General features: G+C 40.8%; 1 protein-coding gene across 1 annotated transcript; it reads left to right on the top strand.

The window, feature by feature from the left end:
- The first annotated feature begins 4,155 nt into the window (after positions 1 to 4,155).
- On the top strand, positions 4,156 to 10,288 carry SEM1 (SEM1 26S proteasome subunit). The gene is made up of 3 exons (XM_058833146.1): positions 4,156 to 4,325; positions 8,092 to 8,185; positions 10,085 to 10,288. The coding sequence occupies exons 1-3, from the start codon at positions 4,250 to 4,252 to the stop codon at positions 10,125 to 10,127; spliced, it is 213 nt and encodes a 70-aa protein (XP_058689129.1). The 5' UTR covers positions 4,156 to 4,249; the 3' UTR covers positions 10,128 to 10,288.
- The last annotated feature ends 3,306 nt before the right edge of the window (positions 10,289 to 13,594 follow it).

The raw sequence follows: 13,594 nt of genomic DNA, 5'->3' as shown, positions 1-13,594 counted from the left end.
TCTGGGCTGGTGGGCCATTAGATGTAGGTCTCTGCCCAGATTTCACATGATATTGATCCACGTCTGGATCAAACACACACAATGCCAATTTCCTTTGCAGCACAGGGTTTTTCTGAATAGGCACTGATTTGGAACCATGCAGACCTCCAAAACAACAGTTTACCCAGTATATCTAAAATGCTTAATATGGCTTTGAAATTTTTTTTCAACAGGACACCTTTGACTGCTTATAAGCAAATTAATTCCAATCTGTTCTACTGTCTCTTCCTAATCCTATCCATAGAATATGCTTTCAGACATTAAAGCATCCAAATCAAAGAAAATGGGCCCAGGCATTGAAGTGACTAATAGTCCACCTAAAAAAAAATCTTGAAATTTTTATGAGTGTACTACACACACTTTTTGTTTCACCTTGAAGGGGAAAAAAGGCTTTAATTCTAAAAAAAGTGTTTATTTCCATTTTTCATTTATGCAAATTACATTCTGAATAAATAAATTTACATAATACATGTCCCTGCTAGACAACTTGGAGCAACATTTGCCAAGAGAAAGACAGGCTTTTCTGATACTAATGCATAAAACATGCTGAATAAAAAAAAATAAAACAAATCATATTGTGTAAATAGCTGATGTGCAACTCTGGAAAGAATAGAGGTACTGATGAATTACTCAGGATTGTCTTGTTCAATTATTTCTTACATGCTACCAGTTAAGGGTATATTTAAGTAAAGGTTTTAATAGAGACAGTCATATCCCAAACCACTGAAATCTATAATAATTTTCCCCCTTTAATTTCCATGCAACAGGCATGTAGATTTCTCTGCTGAAGCACCCAATACTGTCAGGCTGTTGGTCTTGGAAAACCAACCTATTAAGCATGTAGTTATATGCTGTGCAGAGGCTGCAGCTCCAAGAAAGCAGATCTCTTATACTGTTTTGGAAATGTAGGGAGTGCCTTCCCTACATCAAAACCTAATCCTTGATCTGTGTGTCCTGTGTCCATGTGAAATACAGGCTTGATGACTGTAAAGGTTGCTTCCAGTCTTGGGACTGCCACAGGGGAAGGATCAGACAAAAAATCACTGACAGTATGCTCTTTAGAGGTATCCATGGCCTTTCCCCACTGACTGCATAGGGTAGATACTGAAACGCAACTCTTATTCTTTATGGTCCATCCAGACACCATCAAACTCTGATCATACTTGGAGCTTGGACACCCTCCTGCACATTTTCCACATTGGAAAATCTGTTCTGGACAGCTGAATCCTTATGGTATTTTCCCTAAAGAATGAAAACTATTCATGGGCCTGGGTCCCCCAGAAGGCTTGAGTACTATAAACGGCATCACCACATTTTTACATGCTGTGATGCTTTTTAGAATTTGAACATACTTTTTCTAGGTGCAGAAATGTGAGTTTCTCACATGCTTCCTTGGAGCCAGTGAAGTGTGGGATATACAAAGCCTGCAGACTGGAAGATACGTAAGAAGGCCAGGAAGAAACCTTAAGAAAATATAATTTAATCCCATGCCTCTGCTAAGAAATCCAAGCCATAAGATTGGCACTAAAAACAGTGTTTTCTAACAGCTACCTGCAGGAGAATAAGTTCTATTTGCTTAATGTGTAGTCTGGTTGTTAGGAACATACATCTGGGATATGGTATGTCATACCCATCCACCACCTGCCAGGAGATTCTCCTTGGAAGGCTGTTTGCTGTTGCAGACTGAGTCGTTTACTTGTCAAATCTGCTCCACCATGAGTGAAAATACCTGAGTGTACTTTGGAGGAGTTTGATCCCCAAACAACCAGCAAACAGCCTGTTGGTTGTGACACTCGGCATTCATACCAGGTCAAATCCAGCTTGGACACAGTGGAAATCTGAAGGTATGCCTTGCTCCTGCAAGGTCTAGCAGGCTGGTTTGGAGAATGTTTCACAGCTCAGGTCCTTCAGGCAATAGAGGATGGGTATACCTTGATGAGAGAAATACAACATGGCAGATACCTGTGCCCTTGGAGACCCTACCAGCAGAGAGTTAAAGGGTTTGGGTAATTACAGTGAGGTATGCATTCATGCATTCATCCCCTAAAAATGCTGGACAAGCTAGTGAAGTTCCAGGCTTACAAAACCTGGGGTATTTGATTTAAAACAATGTATAGTTCTTATTTTTAAAATCATTATTTTAAAGCAATCTTACAAGTAAAATAGGTAAAATAAGACCCAGGCTCCTTATTTAATGACAGAACTTCACAAACCACAAATTTAAAAGAACCATCAAAAAGTTTGAGATTTATAATAAAATGAGGAGAATTTGACACTACAGAATTCTGTGTCAACACAAGATTAAGTTTGGCTAACTGGTGATACAGGAATACTCCAGCTCCACAGGTGGGAAATGCATAGGAGGCCTCAAATCCGAGACTTGTTCTGGTCAGACTCTACATCAGTAAGACACTGCTACAGGAGTCCTTGATTTTCCTTGTTCCACTGTGAAGTGGCTGGCCATATTATCTTGGGAAGTACAGATTCTTCTTTTCATGGGTACACCAGAGCTTCCTAACTAGCATCTTGGCAGAGAAGGAAGAGAAAGAAGAGGTGGAAAGGACTCTTGCATCTTTTCTCTACAGCAGATATGTAGGGAAACTGTAAAACAAGTTCAGGCTGCTTCCTGCTTCAGGAATACTTGAAGCCACTTGTCCATAGGAGTTTCCAATTTACATTCTTTCTTGGATAATCTAGGTGCAATTGAGTATTTTGTTAATCCCCAGTGTAATCCAGACTTTATAGTTCAAGCCAGACTTTATAGTTCAGTTTTAGGCAAAAACTACAGGGTTTGAATATGAGCCTTAGTAGCTGAATGATCACGGATGACTGCAAGGTTTTGGTATGACAGACCCCTATCCACTTTATGACTTTATCTTGTACTCTCTTAGAGCAATATATCTATTATTCCAAAATGCATGGCTTGCTGAAAATCACAGCTAAATTACAACTGGATTTCACATACCAATTTATTAAACCAGAGTTTTAACAACTTCACAGTCATCACTGTCAGTCAGTCCTTCTGTCACAAAAACTTAAAACGTGTCTGCTTGATCAGACCTTTCACCTGGCAGAAGGGCTCATTTCCCACCTTGCCTTACCTGTGGCTGCATGCCAAAACATGCTTATGCTGCATTGGAACTCAGTGATGTATGAATTCCCACATCAGTATTTTGTTGTGTCCATGACTTTAAATCTAGGACACAGTATAAGCCAGCTGTGCAAGTCATTGCCTTGTGAATCAACTTCTCACGGAGTAAAGGAAAAAATCCCAGCTCCTCCACCAAACTGGCAGTATGGCAGTATTGTTATAAGGTGATTGCTGGAACAGAAGCCACCGGTGCTGCCATGCACACAAACTTGTTCAGGCTAGTAAGTGCTGAACTTTGCCTTCTTTGAAATCATCGACAGAATCTAGATTTAAGTGAAATGAATACACTTTGGATAAAGTGTAATAAAAACCAGTAGCATTTTTACTTTTCATGTAACAGTCTAAACTCTTAGTGAATAGTTTAGTCAAACTATCTCTTTCAAGCTGCTTGCTTGTTTCTCTGATGTGAAGGACAAGGAAATTAGAAGACAGCAAATTAGTTACAAGTTTTCATGGAATCACAGAATCAATTCGGTTGGATAAAACCTCTGGAATTATGGAGCCCAACCTGTGGCGAAACACCACCTTGTCAACTAGACCATGGCACTGAGTGCCACGGCCAGGCTTTCTTTAAACACCTCCATAGCTGTTTTAAGGTTTAAAGGTAACTCATTCCAACGTCTAATCACTCTTTCTGTGAATGAATTCCTCCTAACGCCTGAACCTCCCCTGGCGTTTTGAAACATTCAAAAACCAGAAGGGAAAAAAACCTCTAACACCATGACTTGGAGATTAAGGACCGAAGGCTGGTACTCGATGGGTTTTTCCCGCACACCAAAGCGATAACGATAGGCAACAGCCGCGCTCAGTAGCGGCAGCGGTCTGTGCAGATGGGCCAGGCGGTGCAGGAACGATCCCGCTGCGCTGCTGCCAGCACTTCCCGCGGCCAGCGGAGCCCGGCGCGCTCCGTCAGGGCCCGGCGGGCGGGCGGGGCCGGCAGCAGCCGGGACCGCAGGGCGCAGGCGCGGGCCGGAGCCGGGCCCGGCAGCGGCGCAGGCGCGGCGGTGGCCGCGGGATCCCAGCAGGCGCGAGGGCGGTGGGACGCGGTGCGGGCCCAGCATGTCGGAGAAGAAGCAGCCGGTGGACCTGGGACTCCTGGAGGAGGACGACGAGTTTGAGGAGTTCCCGGCTGAAGGTGCCGGGCGGGGGCGGCACGGGACGGGACGCCAGGGCACGTCAGGCCGCGGCCTGCAGGCGGGACCGCCGCGGCCTGGGCCGGCCGGGGCGGGCGGGACGCGGCGGGCGGGAGCGGCGGCGGGGCTGGGGCGCCCTGTGTGCCGGCCCTGCCCGCGGGGCCCCGCGGCTCCCCGGGACACCGCTGTGCTGCTCCGCAGGGCCCGGCTGAGACCCGCGGAAGCTTCCCCGGTGCCCCGCGGGTCCCTGCCCAGCCCCCGCCCGGGCAGAGGCGGCAGCGCCGTCAGAGCCGCGGTCGAGCGCGGTCGTGGTGCCCGTGGCCGGCTCTGTGCCGGGGTCACGGCGCTGGGCACATCGCGCTGGAAGTGCTGTGTCATTGTGCGAGAGGGCTGGGAACAAGTGCGGGAGAAATTCACTGGTTTTTGGCACTGGAGATGAGAATCGGAAGGAAGAGGAGGGATAAGGGCTGGAAACCGAGCGTAAGGTGGAAAAATGTGTGAAAATGAAGTGTTGCGGTCTGTAGTTACTCCAGGTCTCTTTACCTATTGAAGCACAGATACGTGTCTGCCGGTTTGCTTTTCGTAGGTACAGATACACTTAATAAGGAAGTTAAATTCAGTAAAACGGCTGTGTCCCTTAACAGAGATAGTCTTGGAAACATCCCTATTAGAGCATATTTGCTTTTTATGTCCTTAATTCTGGTATTGTCTCAAGTTGTGGATCATGATAAATCATATATATCATGATGAATGTAACGTCAGGACTTTTTCTCTCTAACCTCTTTATTGCATGTGGTTTTTCTGTGGCCTTACAAGCCTTAGGTGTTCTGAACCCTTTGGTACTGCTAAAATTAGTATTTTTGCATGTACTTGTTGAAAAACAGGATATTAGCTAAAGTAAACTTACAAGATCGTACTTTCTTTTTCATAAGTGTTTCCTAAACAGGAAAAAAGAGTTTGTCTTATTTAATGTAAATTAAGTATTCACAGTAGGGGTAGTCTCTGAAGCTTCTAGACCTTGGATTGGGCAGAGCCCTGACTTGCTGTTACAGAAGGTGAAATTAGTTTTGCTTGACTCTAGCAGTAATGCTAAAGCAAAGTACTGTGCAGGCTTTCTGGGTGGACCAGAGAGACTGACTAAAAACTGACCATCATTAGGCTTCTAAGTGTTCTTTCTTGCAGAAAATAAGAACCTCTAAAAGGGTCCATATGAATCCTCAAGTGATGTCATAGTTTTGAGATGTTGAGTGTTCAGGCCACTTTGTCTGTTATCTCGAGTATTTAGGAAAGAACTGTGATAACTGGGCTCAAACCCACTCCATTGTTGTTCTTTCAAATTAAAACACCACTTTCTAGCAATAGAAGAACTTTGTGTTCTATTACCCAGTTTTTTTCCAAAGGAAATTAGATCATGCAAATCTATGTTAAGGGGTGAAAACATGGACTTTTGTGGTTTATTCCAACCTAAAAATTTACTTAATTTATGAAATCAAGTTATGTATCAAAACCAGACGTGCCAAATTTTTATAGGATAATTTAAACTATAGCATAAGTATACTACAGTAGATGAAAATAGGTGTAAATGAGTCACTTAAGAATCTTTTGTACAGTGCATTTCAGAATATAAAAATGTAATGTGTAAAGTGATAGAGCAGGGGTTAAAAAAATCCCTAAAATCCTAAGAATTGCTTTTTGTTTCTGAAGTGCAAAATTAAACAATCAGTGATCAGCATATAAAAATATATTTTTAAGGAGCTCAGCCATGACAAGGTTGTGGTTTTGTTGTATATTAATAATACTTAATGGCAGTGGACTCTCTAGTGATCTTAATACTTTCAATCCCAGATAATGCTCTACCTTTTTCACTTTTGTTTAGTCACAGGCATATAATGTAGCACAGAGTAATAACTGTATTATACAATTGGAGGGTAATAGTTTCAATATCCAGATGCTGCAGAATCTTGTCCTACAGAGATGAGAATGTAATTTAGGCTTTACTTTCACCCTCCTCCCCACTCCAGCAAGGAAGATTACATGGGCCTTTCTGACTCCTCTTTACTCAGTGTGATTTAGAGCATCATTTTGCAGTCTGCCCTGCTGATCTTCTGTGACTGAAGCTGCTGTTTGTTGTGCTGGATAGGAGTTACTAGGAGATTTTTTTTCAAGTTTGTAGTTCTGTCTGAGCTACTTGTGTGCTTGTAGATAAAAACATTTGTATTAATTTTAAGTTGTTTGAGCTTTGTTTTTTTCTCTCTTTGAAATCCAGATAATCAGTAAAATTTGATGAAAAAAATAAGTGGAATATAAATTAACAAAATTTTTGTTTTGATGAAAAATCAATGGCATATAAATTGGCAAGGGCAAATATTATTGCATGTAGTTCTAAAGGATAAGCTCTTCCCTTTAAGCAACTAGCAATGCAACTAAATCCAAATAATGCATTTTATATGCAGTGTTTTTTCTTTATCTTTTCTTCCCAGTTCTTTTCTTTTACTCTCACAGCACAATTTCTATGCTCCTTCGTCTTTTCCTGTGATATAATTTGAGTAGGGAAATTTAATTGTAATGCCTTCCACACGTGTGTCTTTAATCAGTGACAAATGCATTTTCCTGTCCTGGTGAATCTCAAATATTAATTTTTGCTGCCCGTCAGTGTTAGAAAAAGGAGGAGAAAATGCAAAGACCAGGCTTCATTCTTAGTAGGTTAGCTGTTCACAGTGAATTAGTTTTTGATGTTTTACCTCACTAAATTTCTCCCCTGCTTTCCCCATACCTCCATCAGTGTTTTATGTTCCTTTAGGCCTTAGTCTGCAAAGCTTTCTGTGCATGGGCAGCAGATGGCTTATTAAAATGGAAGAGGAAGAACAGTGTTATCTCTTTAAATACACTGATAGACTTTGAGAAATAAAAAGGTCTAAGTGTCAAAATTAGGGGGCATATTTTTTTTTATTTTTTTAACATTTAAAAAACTGTATGTCTTTCAGTAGAAATAAACTAAGAAACTGAAAAAAAAATCAAGTAAGCCCACTTCTGTTTTCATAGTGATTCTGAGCCTTTCATTTTCATGATTTTTCTAAACTATTGTGTTTTATTTTATTTTTTTTAATAACGAATCATGAAGTGTGTGATCAGTAATTTGTCAAGGGTGATGTGCCAGATTATTTTATTATAGGAAAAATATAAATAAGGTTAGTAAATGCGTTATGTAGACTTAAAGTGTTTCCCTACAAAGGCAAGACAACTTCTGCTGTCTTGGGAACCCAGAAATAGCTGATTAGAGGTATCAAGTGCTGTTTGCAGATGCTTGTCTCAATTTGCCTTTGCTTGTGCATCACAGATAGTTTTTGTCATTTGTCCGTTGACTGACTGCATCTGATTTGAGGGAACAGAGAATGTGTCTGTTTTGGCAAAAGCATCTGCTACATATTTACTTTTTTAATCTGAAAAACGTGTTTAAATACAAATCTGGAAGGATGATGCTATGGATTATCCATAAGTATGCGAAGTATCTCTTAGGAAGGTTTAATCTTGCAAGCCATGATGTGTGTGTAATGATGTTTTTCACCAAGTTTCATTTTTGTTGTAATTACAGAAACTGTGAGATGTGTTTAAGATCTTTTTGTCTCATAAATACTTGAATGTGAGCCAGACTTCTCTGGTAGATTTACCAGAAGTCTGTCTTTCCCTGTGGCTGAGCTAATTGGTCAGTTAGATGTGGTACCAAATCAGCACAGCATACAATATTTAGATCTGGTTTTCTGTCTTTAGATTGGACTGGTTTAGATGAAGATGAAGATGCACATGTCTGGGAAGACAATTGGGATGATGACAATGTAGAAGATGATTTCTCCAATCAGTTAAGGTAATTTTACTTAAACTAACTGTTCTAGGAGACAGGTAAAATACTTAAAATGGAGTTGATTAGTTAATAGCTTAAAGTTTGAAATCTGCTTACTTTAAAAAAATAAACATCTGAAACAGAAATAAATGAAAGCTCTACTTTTTGCTTTTCTCTTTAAAGCCTTTTAGAACTAGGGATTACAAGACTCTGAAGTACTGATCAGCATTTCATCTTTTAATAATTATGCTGAAATATGCCTTAGGACATTGTGGTGACAGAATTTTGCTCTGTTACGCAAACAATGCAAAGATCAAGGAAAGCTGAGATACAGTTGACACTTTGTCAATTTAACGAGTGGATCCTTTTCTAATGACTTTTCTATGTGTGTGTGAAAGTTCGGAATTGTACTGCCAAGATTAATGGCAAGGCATCCAAGATTATCCCTTTGTGCTATGTGGTGTGCAAGTATGTTGCAGTTTTATGTCTGTGCTTTAAAACAGCACTGCTGTTTGTCCAAATGGGCAAATTTTCTGGAGATTAGTCATCTGTATGGAAGTTAAGGTTCTTTCCTATGTGATCAACATACTGTTTATGAGCAACAACAGCAAAGTAATTGTTAATTACATGCTTTAAAAAAAGTGATAGCAATTTGTGTACCTCTAAACCAGTTGCTTAATCCTCTTTGTCACTTGCAGTTTCAGTAATCCTTTACTGACGCATAATTGTAACTTAAATTGTTTCAAGCATTCAGAACAAAGCCAGATTTTATAATTAATCCCTCAGTATGTTGCATGAAGAGCAAAATGTCTGTAATATGCCTGCTTAAACAGTTCCTGGGTTGATCTCCCTTGTACTCCAGGGAAAGAAATTAGTTTTGTATCTTCTGCATAAAAAGTCGTTGGTATAGTTATTTCATGGTTATTTCATGGTTGAAAGGCAGTTAAATAGTAGTATTGGAAATCATGTAGTGAAACAGACTTTCAAGAAGTACTGTAATTCTTGATAGACATAGTTGATCTATATCAAACTTTCTGTAACTGGCCTCAGTTGCAGACTGCAGTATTGCTGACCATATAGTGATTTGCAGTGTTGCCTGGTTGTAGCATGTTTCTTACATCTCTAGAGAGCAAATGCTGCTTCCTCCACTTTGAAAGTCCTACTACTAAATGTGCAAACTAACCCAAAATATTTTTAGAGGTCTGTACTTCTGCATCTAGATACACATATGTTAAGACCAGGGGATAAAACAGGATGCATCCTGGTGCAAACAGGTGGTGTCTTCAGAGGCAGGTGAGAAGCAAAGTGATGGCAGGGCAGGTGTGATAACAATTGTAGTTCCTGACTTGCTGTCCTGGCCACAACTGAGGACAACAGAACAATCGTTTCCCTCAGAATTGTTCACTACAAGGTGTATTGCACCAAGACATAAATAAAAATTTCAGGCTGCACTATTCTAAAAGCAGAAAAAAAAAAAAAAAAGCTTACAATTGTTTTGGAAGTACATGCATTTAAGTCAAATAGAATAGTGAACTTGCTTGAGTTAAGGAAATCTTGAGAATAATGCATAAGATTCTTGAGAATATAATGTATAAGATAATATTTTGGTTATTCTAATGAGTTTGGAGATGTTGCACATGCATAGGTGCTGCTTTTTGCCATATGGTGGGTCAGAGGGCAATAACTGTGATTAAAACAGATATTTGAATTTTTCACTGAGAAGTCACTTTTAGTGATCTAAGATAAAAAACTGGAGTTCAAGAACTAGAGCAAGTAAGATTATGGGTATTGGTATGACTCAAAAAGCAGTATGATATTGCTATTTAAAATGATTGTATATTGTTTAGTATATGTTTTTTTAAAAAAATCAAACATCTAACACTATTCTATGTGTTTCAATACATCTGTCTCTTTTCTATACAGAGCTGAATTAGAAAAACATGGATACAAGATGGAAACATCATAGCTTTTGCAGAAAATGGAGTGGTTTAACACTGAACTGTGGATAGACTTTATTGAGAAAAGAAGAAAAGATCGAAAGTGAGAAGACACACTTAGTTCATTATCTGCTTGGATTTATTATTGTTTTGTATAAAAAATAAAGTTTTTAATCTTAGCCTAGTCATACATTCAGCCTCTACTCACCTGGTACCTTGTATTTTGGTTCTGAAATGACTTGTATGGCAGAATTCACGGACCTGCCTGGAATGCCTCTAATGGCAGTGGCTGATGCTCTTGCACCTGTCATGGGGAGCTAAACAGGTGTGACCAGAATGAAGACGAATGAATGTTGCTGTCACAGGAAATAAAATACTTGTGTGTTCCAATTAAAATGCAGCAGAGATAGAAAGCAGTTTTAGGGAGTGATACAGCTTGTTTTGCCTCTGCATTTTATTTTATAATGACTTGGGATTTTTTTCGTAGTCATTTCATGTGAGTGCTGGCTTAATAAAACAGACTTCAAAGTGTCTTGCAACAGCAGAAATCCAGACTCCCAATCTGGTCCTGTCATTTCTCAGGACTGATAAAGAGGAGACTTCTGTGGAGGTGAAAGTTCTGTTCTTGCACGTATTTAAGCCTAGGAATCTCTGCTGAAATAGCTTCCAATTTGCCAGTTACAGCAGTTCATCTGTATCACACAAACATACCTGCTGAGAACGGAAATCAAACTTCCAACTCATTTCTTGGAGGCCAGCAAAGATTTGCCAGAAAGATATCGCAGTAGTGACTGGATTCAATTACTCTCTGAACTAGAAAACAGAAAGTGGAAATTACCACCTCTATTACCACTTCCATGAACGCTCCCCAAAGGAGCTGTTAAAGCTGGTGTATGCAAAGACAGAGGGAGATGGCAGGCATGGCTCCAAATTAAGTTAGGTTTCTTTACTAAAGGCAACTATAGTTACATACTCATGGAATTTGAGTGAGCTACTTGCTTTTTAGCTGTTCACTTAGAGAAACAGAGACTCAATTGTTACTTAAATTTAGTTTTTAGAATAAAGGTATAGTTGATGAACATGCAGTTATTTAACCTAGTTAACCAAATAACTGAGTATCTTATAATGACATTGATTAATGCAAAATGTGAGGAAGTTTCCCCTCCCTCAAATTATTAGGTGGTGCTATTTTAATGGTGATGGCAAGATTCACTGCGACCCTTACTGCTTTCTGAAGATAGCTATGTAAAGACTGAGAACTTCATTGCCATCTGACTGGTTCTGCAAAACTAAAAGTTTTGGGTGGTGTTGGATATTGTCAGTTTACCCGGCTCTTTGCTGCTTGGGGAAAGAAAGAGAAGGCTTTTCAAGTAGGCTTGCCCTAGTCATTTAAATTGTTCACATGGAGATGTGTGGCTCATGCAGCCCAGTTCAATAGAATACAAGTCCTGGAGTTCATATTTTGAAACATAACAAATGTAAAGTCTGTGTATTGAGTGGCAAATAGCAATACAAACATCCTCAGGTTAGTGTTGGGAGTTAAGGAAAAAAGTATGTTGAGTACAGTTCTGGGATTGATGGTGTTATTAACACAGCAGTACTGGGAAGTTGAGTAACACAACTGACCAAAAGAAGATGACAAAGTAATTGTGGAGATGTCTGGTGCAATCTGGATAGAGACAGCTGCTCTCCATTACAGGACTCTGGAAACCTGACTAAAGCAGCCTTGTCCCATTGATTGCAAACAGCAGGAGGAAGCCATGGAGATGGGAAAGCATCTTTGTCTCAAGAATGCTTTGTTTTTGCTGAGCCTTAGTTGTATTAGTATCTTTCCCTCTTTTTTCACAAAAGCAGAATTGGAAGGGAAGCCTCAGCTGAGGTAGTGGCTCCACATTTGCAGTATTAAACTTCAGCTGCTGGGTTGTGATATGAAACCCCTAGCTGGAAAAAAAGGAGAGCAATCTGCTTTGAAGGTCAGTTGGATGATACGGTCTTAAAATGCTGTCTGCTTAAGAGAATGTATTGCAAAGGAGTAAGTAAGTCATAGGCAAAGTGCTTCAAGAATGTAGCTTACTGCAAAATCGAACACTTCATGGGGGCTGATTTTCTATATAATTACCACTGTGATTTTCACCACTAAATTTTCCCCCCCCCAAGTTTATTGTGTGGTCACATGGTTCTTTTTATGCATTCTAGTTTAAATATGACTTGGGAAACTTTCTACTTCTGATTTCTTTCTGGAAATTTTAATACTTGGCTGCTTTTGAGACAAGCTAGAGACTTTTTGCCCCTTTTGGTTCACTTTTGACAGCTTTGGTGTTCAAGAAGGAAGTTGAGGTGGTTGGCCAGGATGTCATAGTATAATGCACCCTAATGTGCCTGCTATTCACCTTTAAAAGGAGCTAATATTCCTGTGTGCCATTTTTAGATTGGCATTGCTGGGAGAGGTTTCCTTTGGAAGACATTCCTGGAAGTGTTGTAATGACCCCTGTTAGCTGAGAATGCCTGAAGTGTGGGAGACAGGAGTACTTTGGGGTTGTGAGGGAGGACCCACTGAGAGAAGACAAAAGATTTCGGAAGGAAGATCTGCAGCCTGTCAAGGGTGGGAATGTGTTGAAGAGAGGGAGGTTTGACAAAGATCTGAGTGGAGGAGAGACTGGGCTTTCTAGTCAAGAAATTAGGACAGCACATGGAGGTGTGTGTATGGTGATGGCTGGGTGTGGGCTGCTGGGTAGTCCCTGTTCCCTTGTAGGAAGGAGATTTAGGTTGATGTTGTCCTGTGCTTGGGGACCTGTCCTCCTCATTAGCCCATGCCTCAGCCAAGCTGTGCAACTCTTGGCCAGTATCCTTACTCTGAGCCATGCCAGGGTATGTAGCACACGTCTACAGCTCTCTGCATGAGGAAGGAGGGGATGTTTTGCAGCGTGGGGAGGGTTGACTCGCTGTGACCTAGATGCTGAGGATGTCTCAAGGCAAAGCACTGTTCTGCTAACTTGGAGGAAAGCTCTGGAACATTCCTGATTGCCAATGTCTGGCACTCATGCTCTCCCTTGATCCTTGAGAAGCCATAGAGACCTGAGAAGAAATGCAAAGTCACAGATTAGCGAACAGAAAGGTGAGCAGTCCAAAGGTTGTTTGGAAAGCCTTAAATTCAGCTCTTTTGTTTCAGAATGGCCTTTGCTGTTTCCCCCCCAGGCACCTGCCTCTCCCTGCTAGCTTGTGCAACATCACCAACAGCTTGCCCAGGTATTTTCTGCTGCTGGCTCACGGTGTGTCCTGTTCCCCTCCTGCTACGCCGTGTCCACGTGGTGCTGTATAGAACGAGAAAATGTGGGTCTCCATAACACAGCAGTGTGGCTGTTTTGCAATTGCTCAAATACATTTTCCACTGTCCCTGGGAGAGGGAGAAGTGTTTTCCCCTCTTTGAAGTGTACGATTATTTTAAGTGTGAGACCCCAGGACCTCATCTTTCACTGGGTTTGGTAGTATGTAAAAT

Source organism: Poecile atricapillus, chromosome 2, assembly GCF_030490865.1.
Source record: "Poecile atricapillus isolate bPoeAtr1 chromosome 2, bPoeAtr1.hap1, whole genome shotgun sequence".
NCBI lineage: Eukaryota > Metazoa > Chordata > Aves > Passeriformes > Paridae > Poecile > Poecile atricapillus.
Note: the sequence above shows the minus strand (reverse complement) of the source record. Positions and strands in the feature narration are given on the sequence as shown.

Coding starts and splice junctions, on each gene's coding strand:
- SEM1 (XM_058833146.1), top strand. CDS start 4,250: ATGTCGGAGAAGAAGCAGCCGGTGGACCTGGGACTCCTGGAGGAGGAC. Junction 4,326..8,091: donor TGAGGAGTTCCCGGCTGAAG/GTGCCGGGCGGG, acceptor TTCTGTCTTTAG/ATTGGACTGGTTTAGATGAA. Junction 8,186..10,084: donor GATTTCTCCAATCAGTTAAG/GTAATTTTACTT, acceptor TTTTCTATACAG/AGCTGAATTAGAAAAACATG.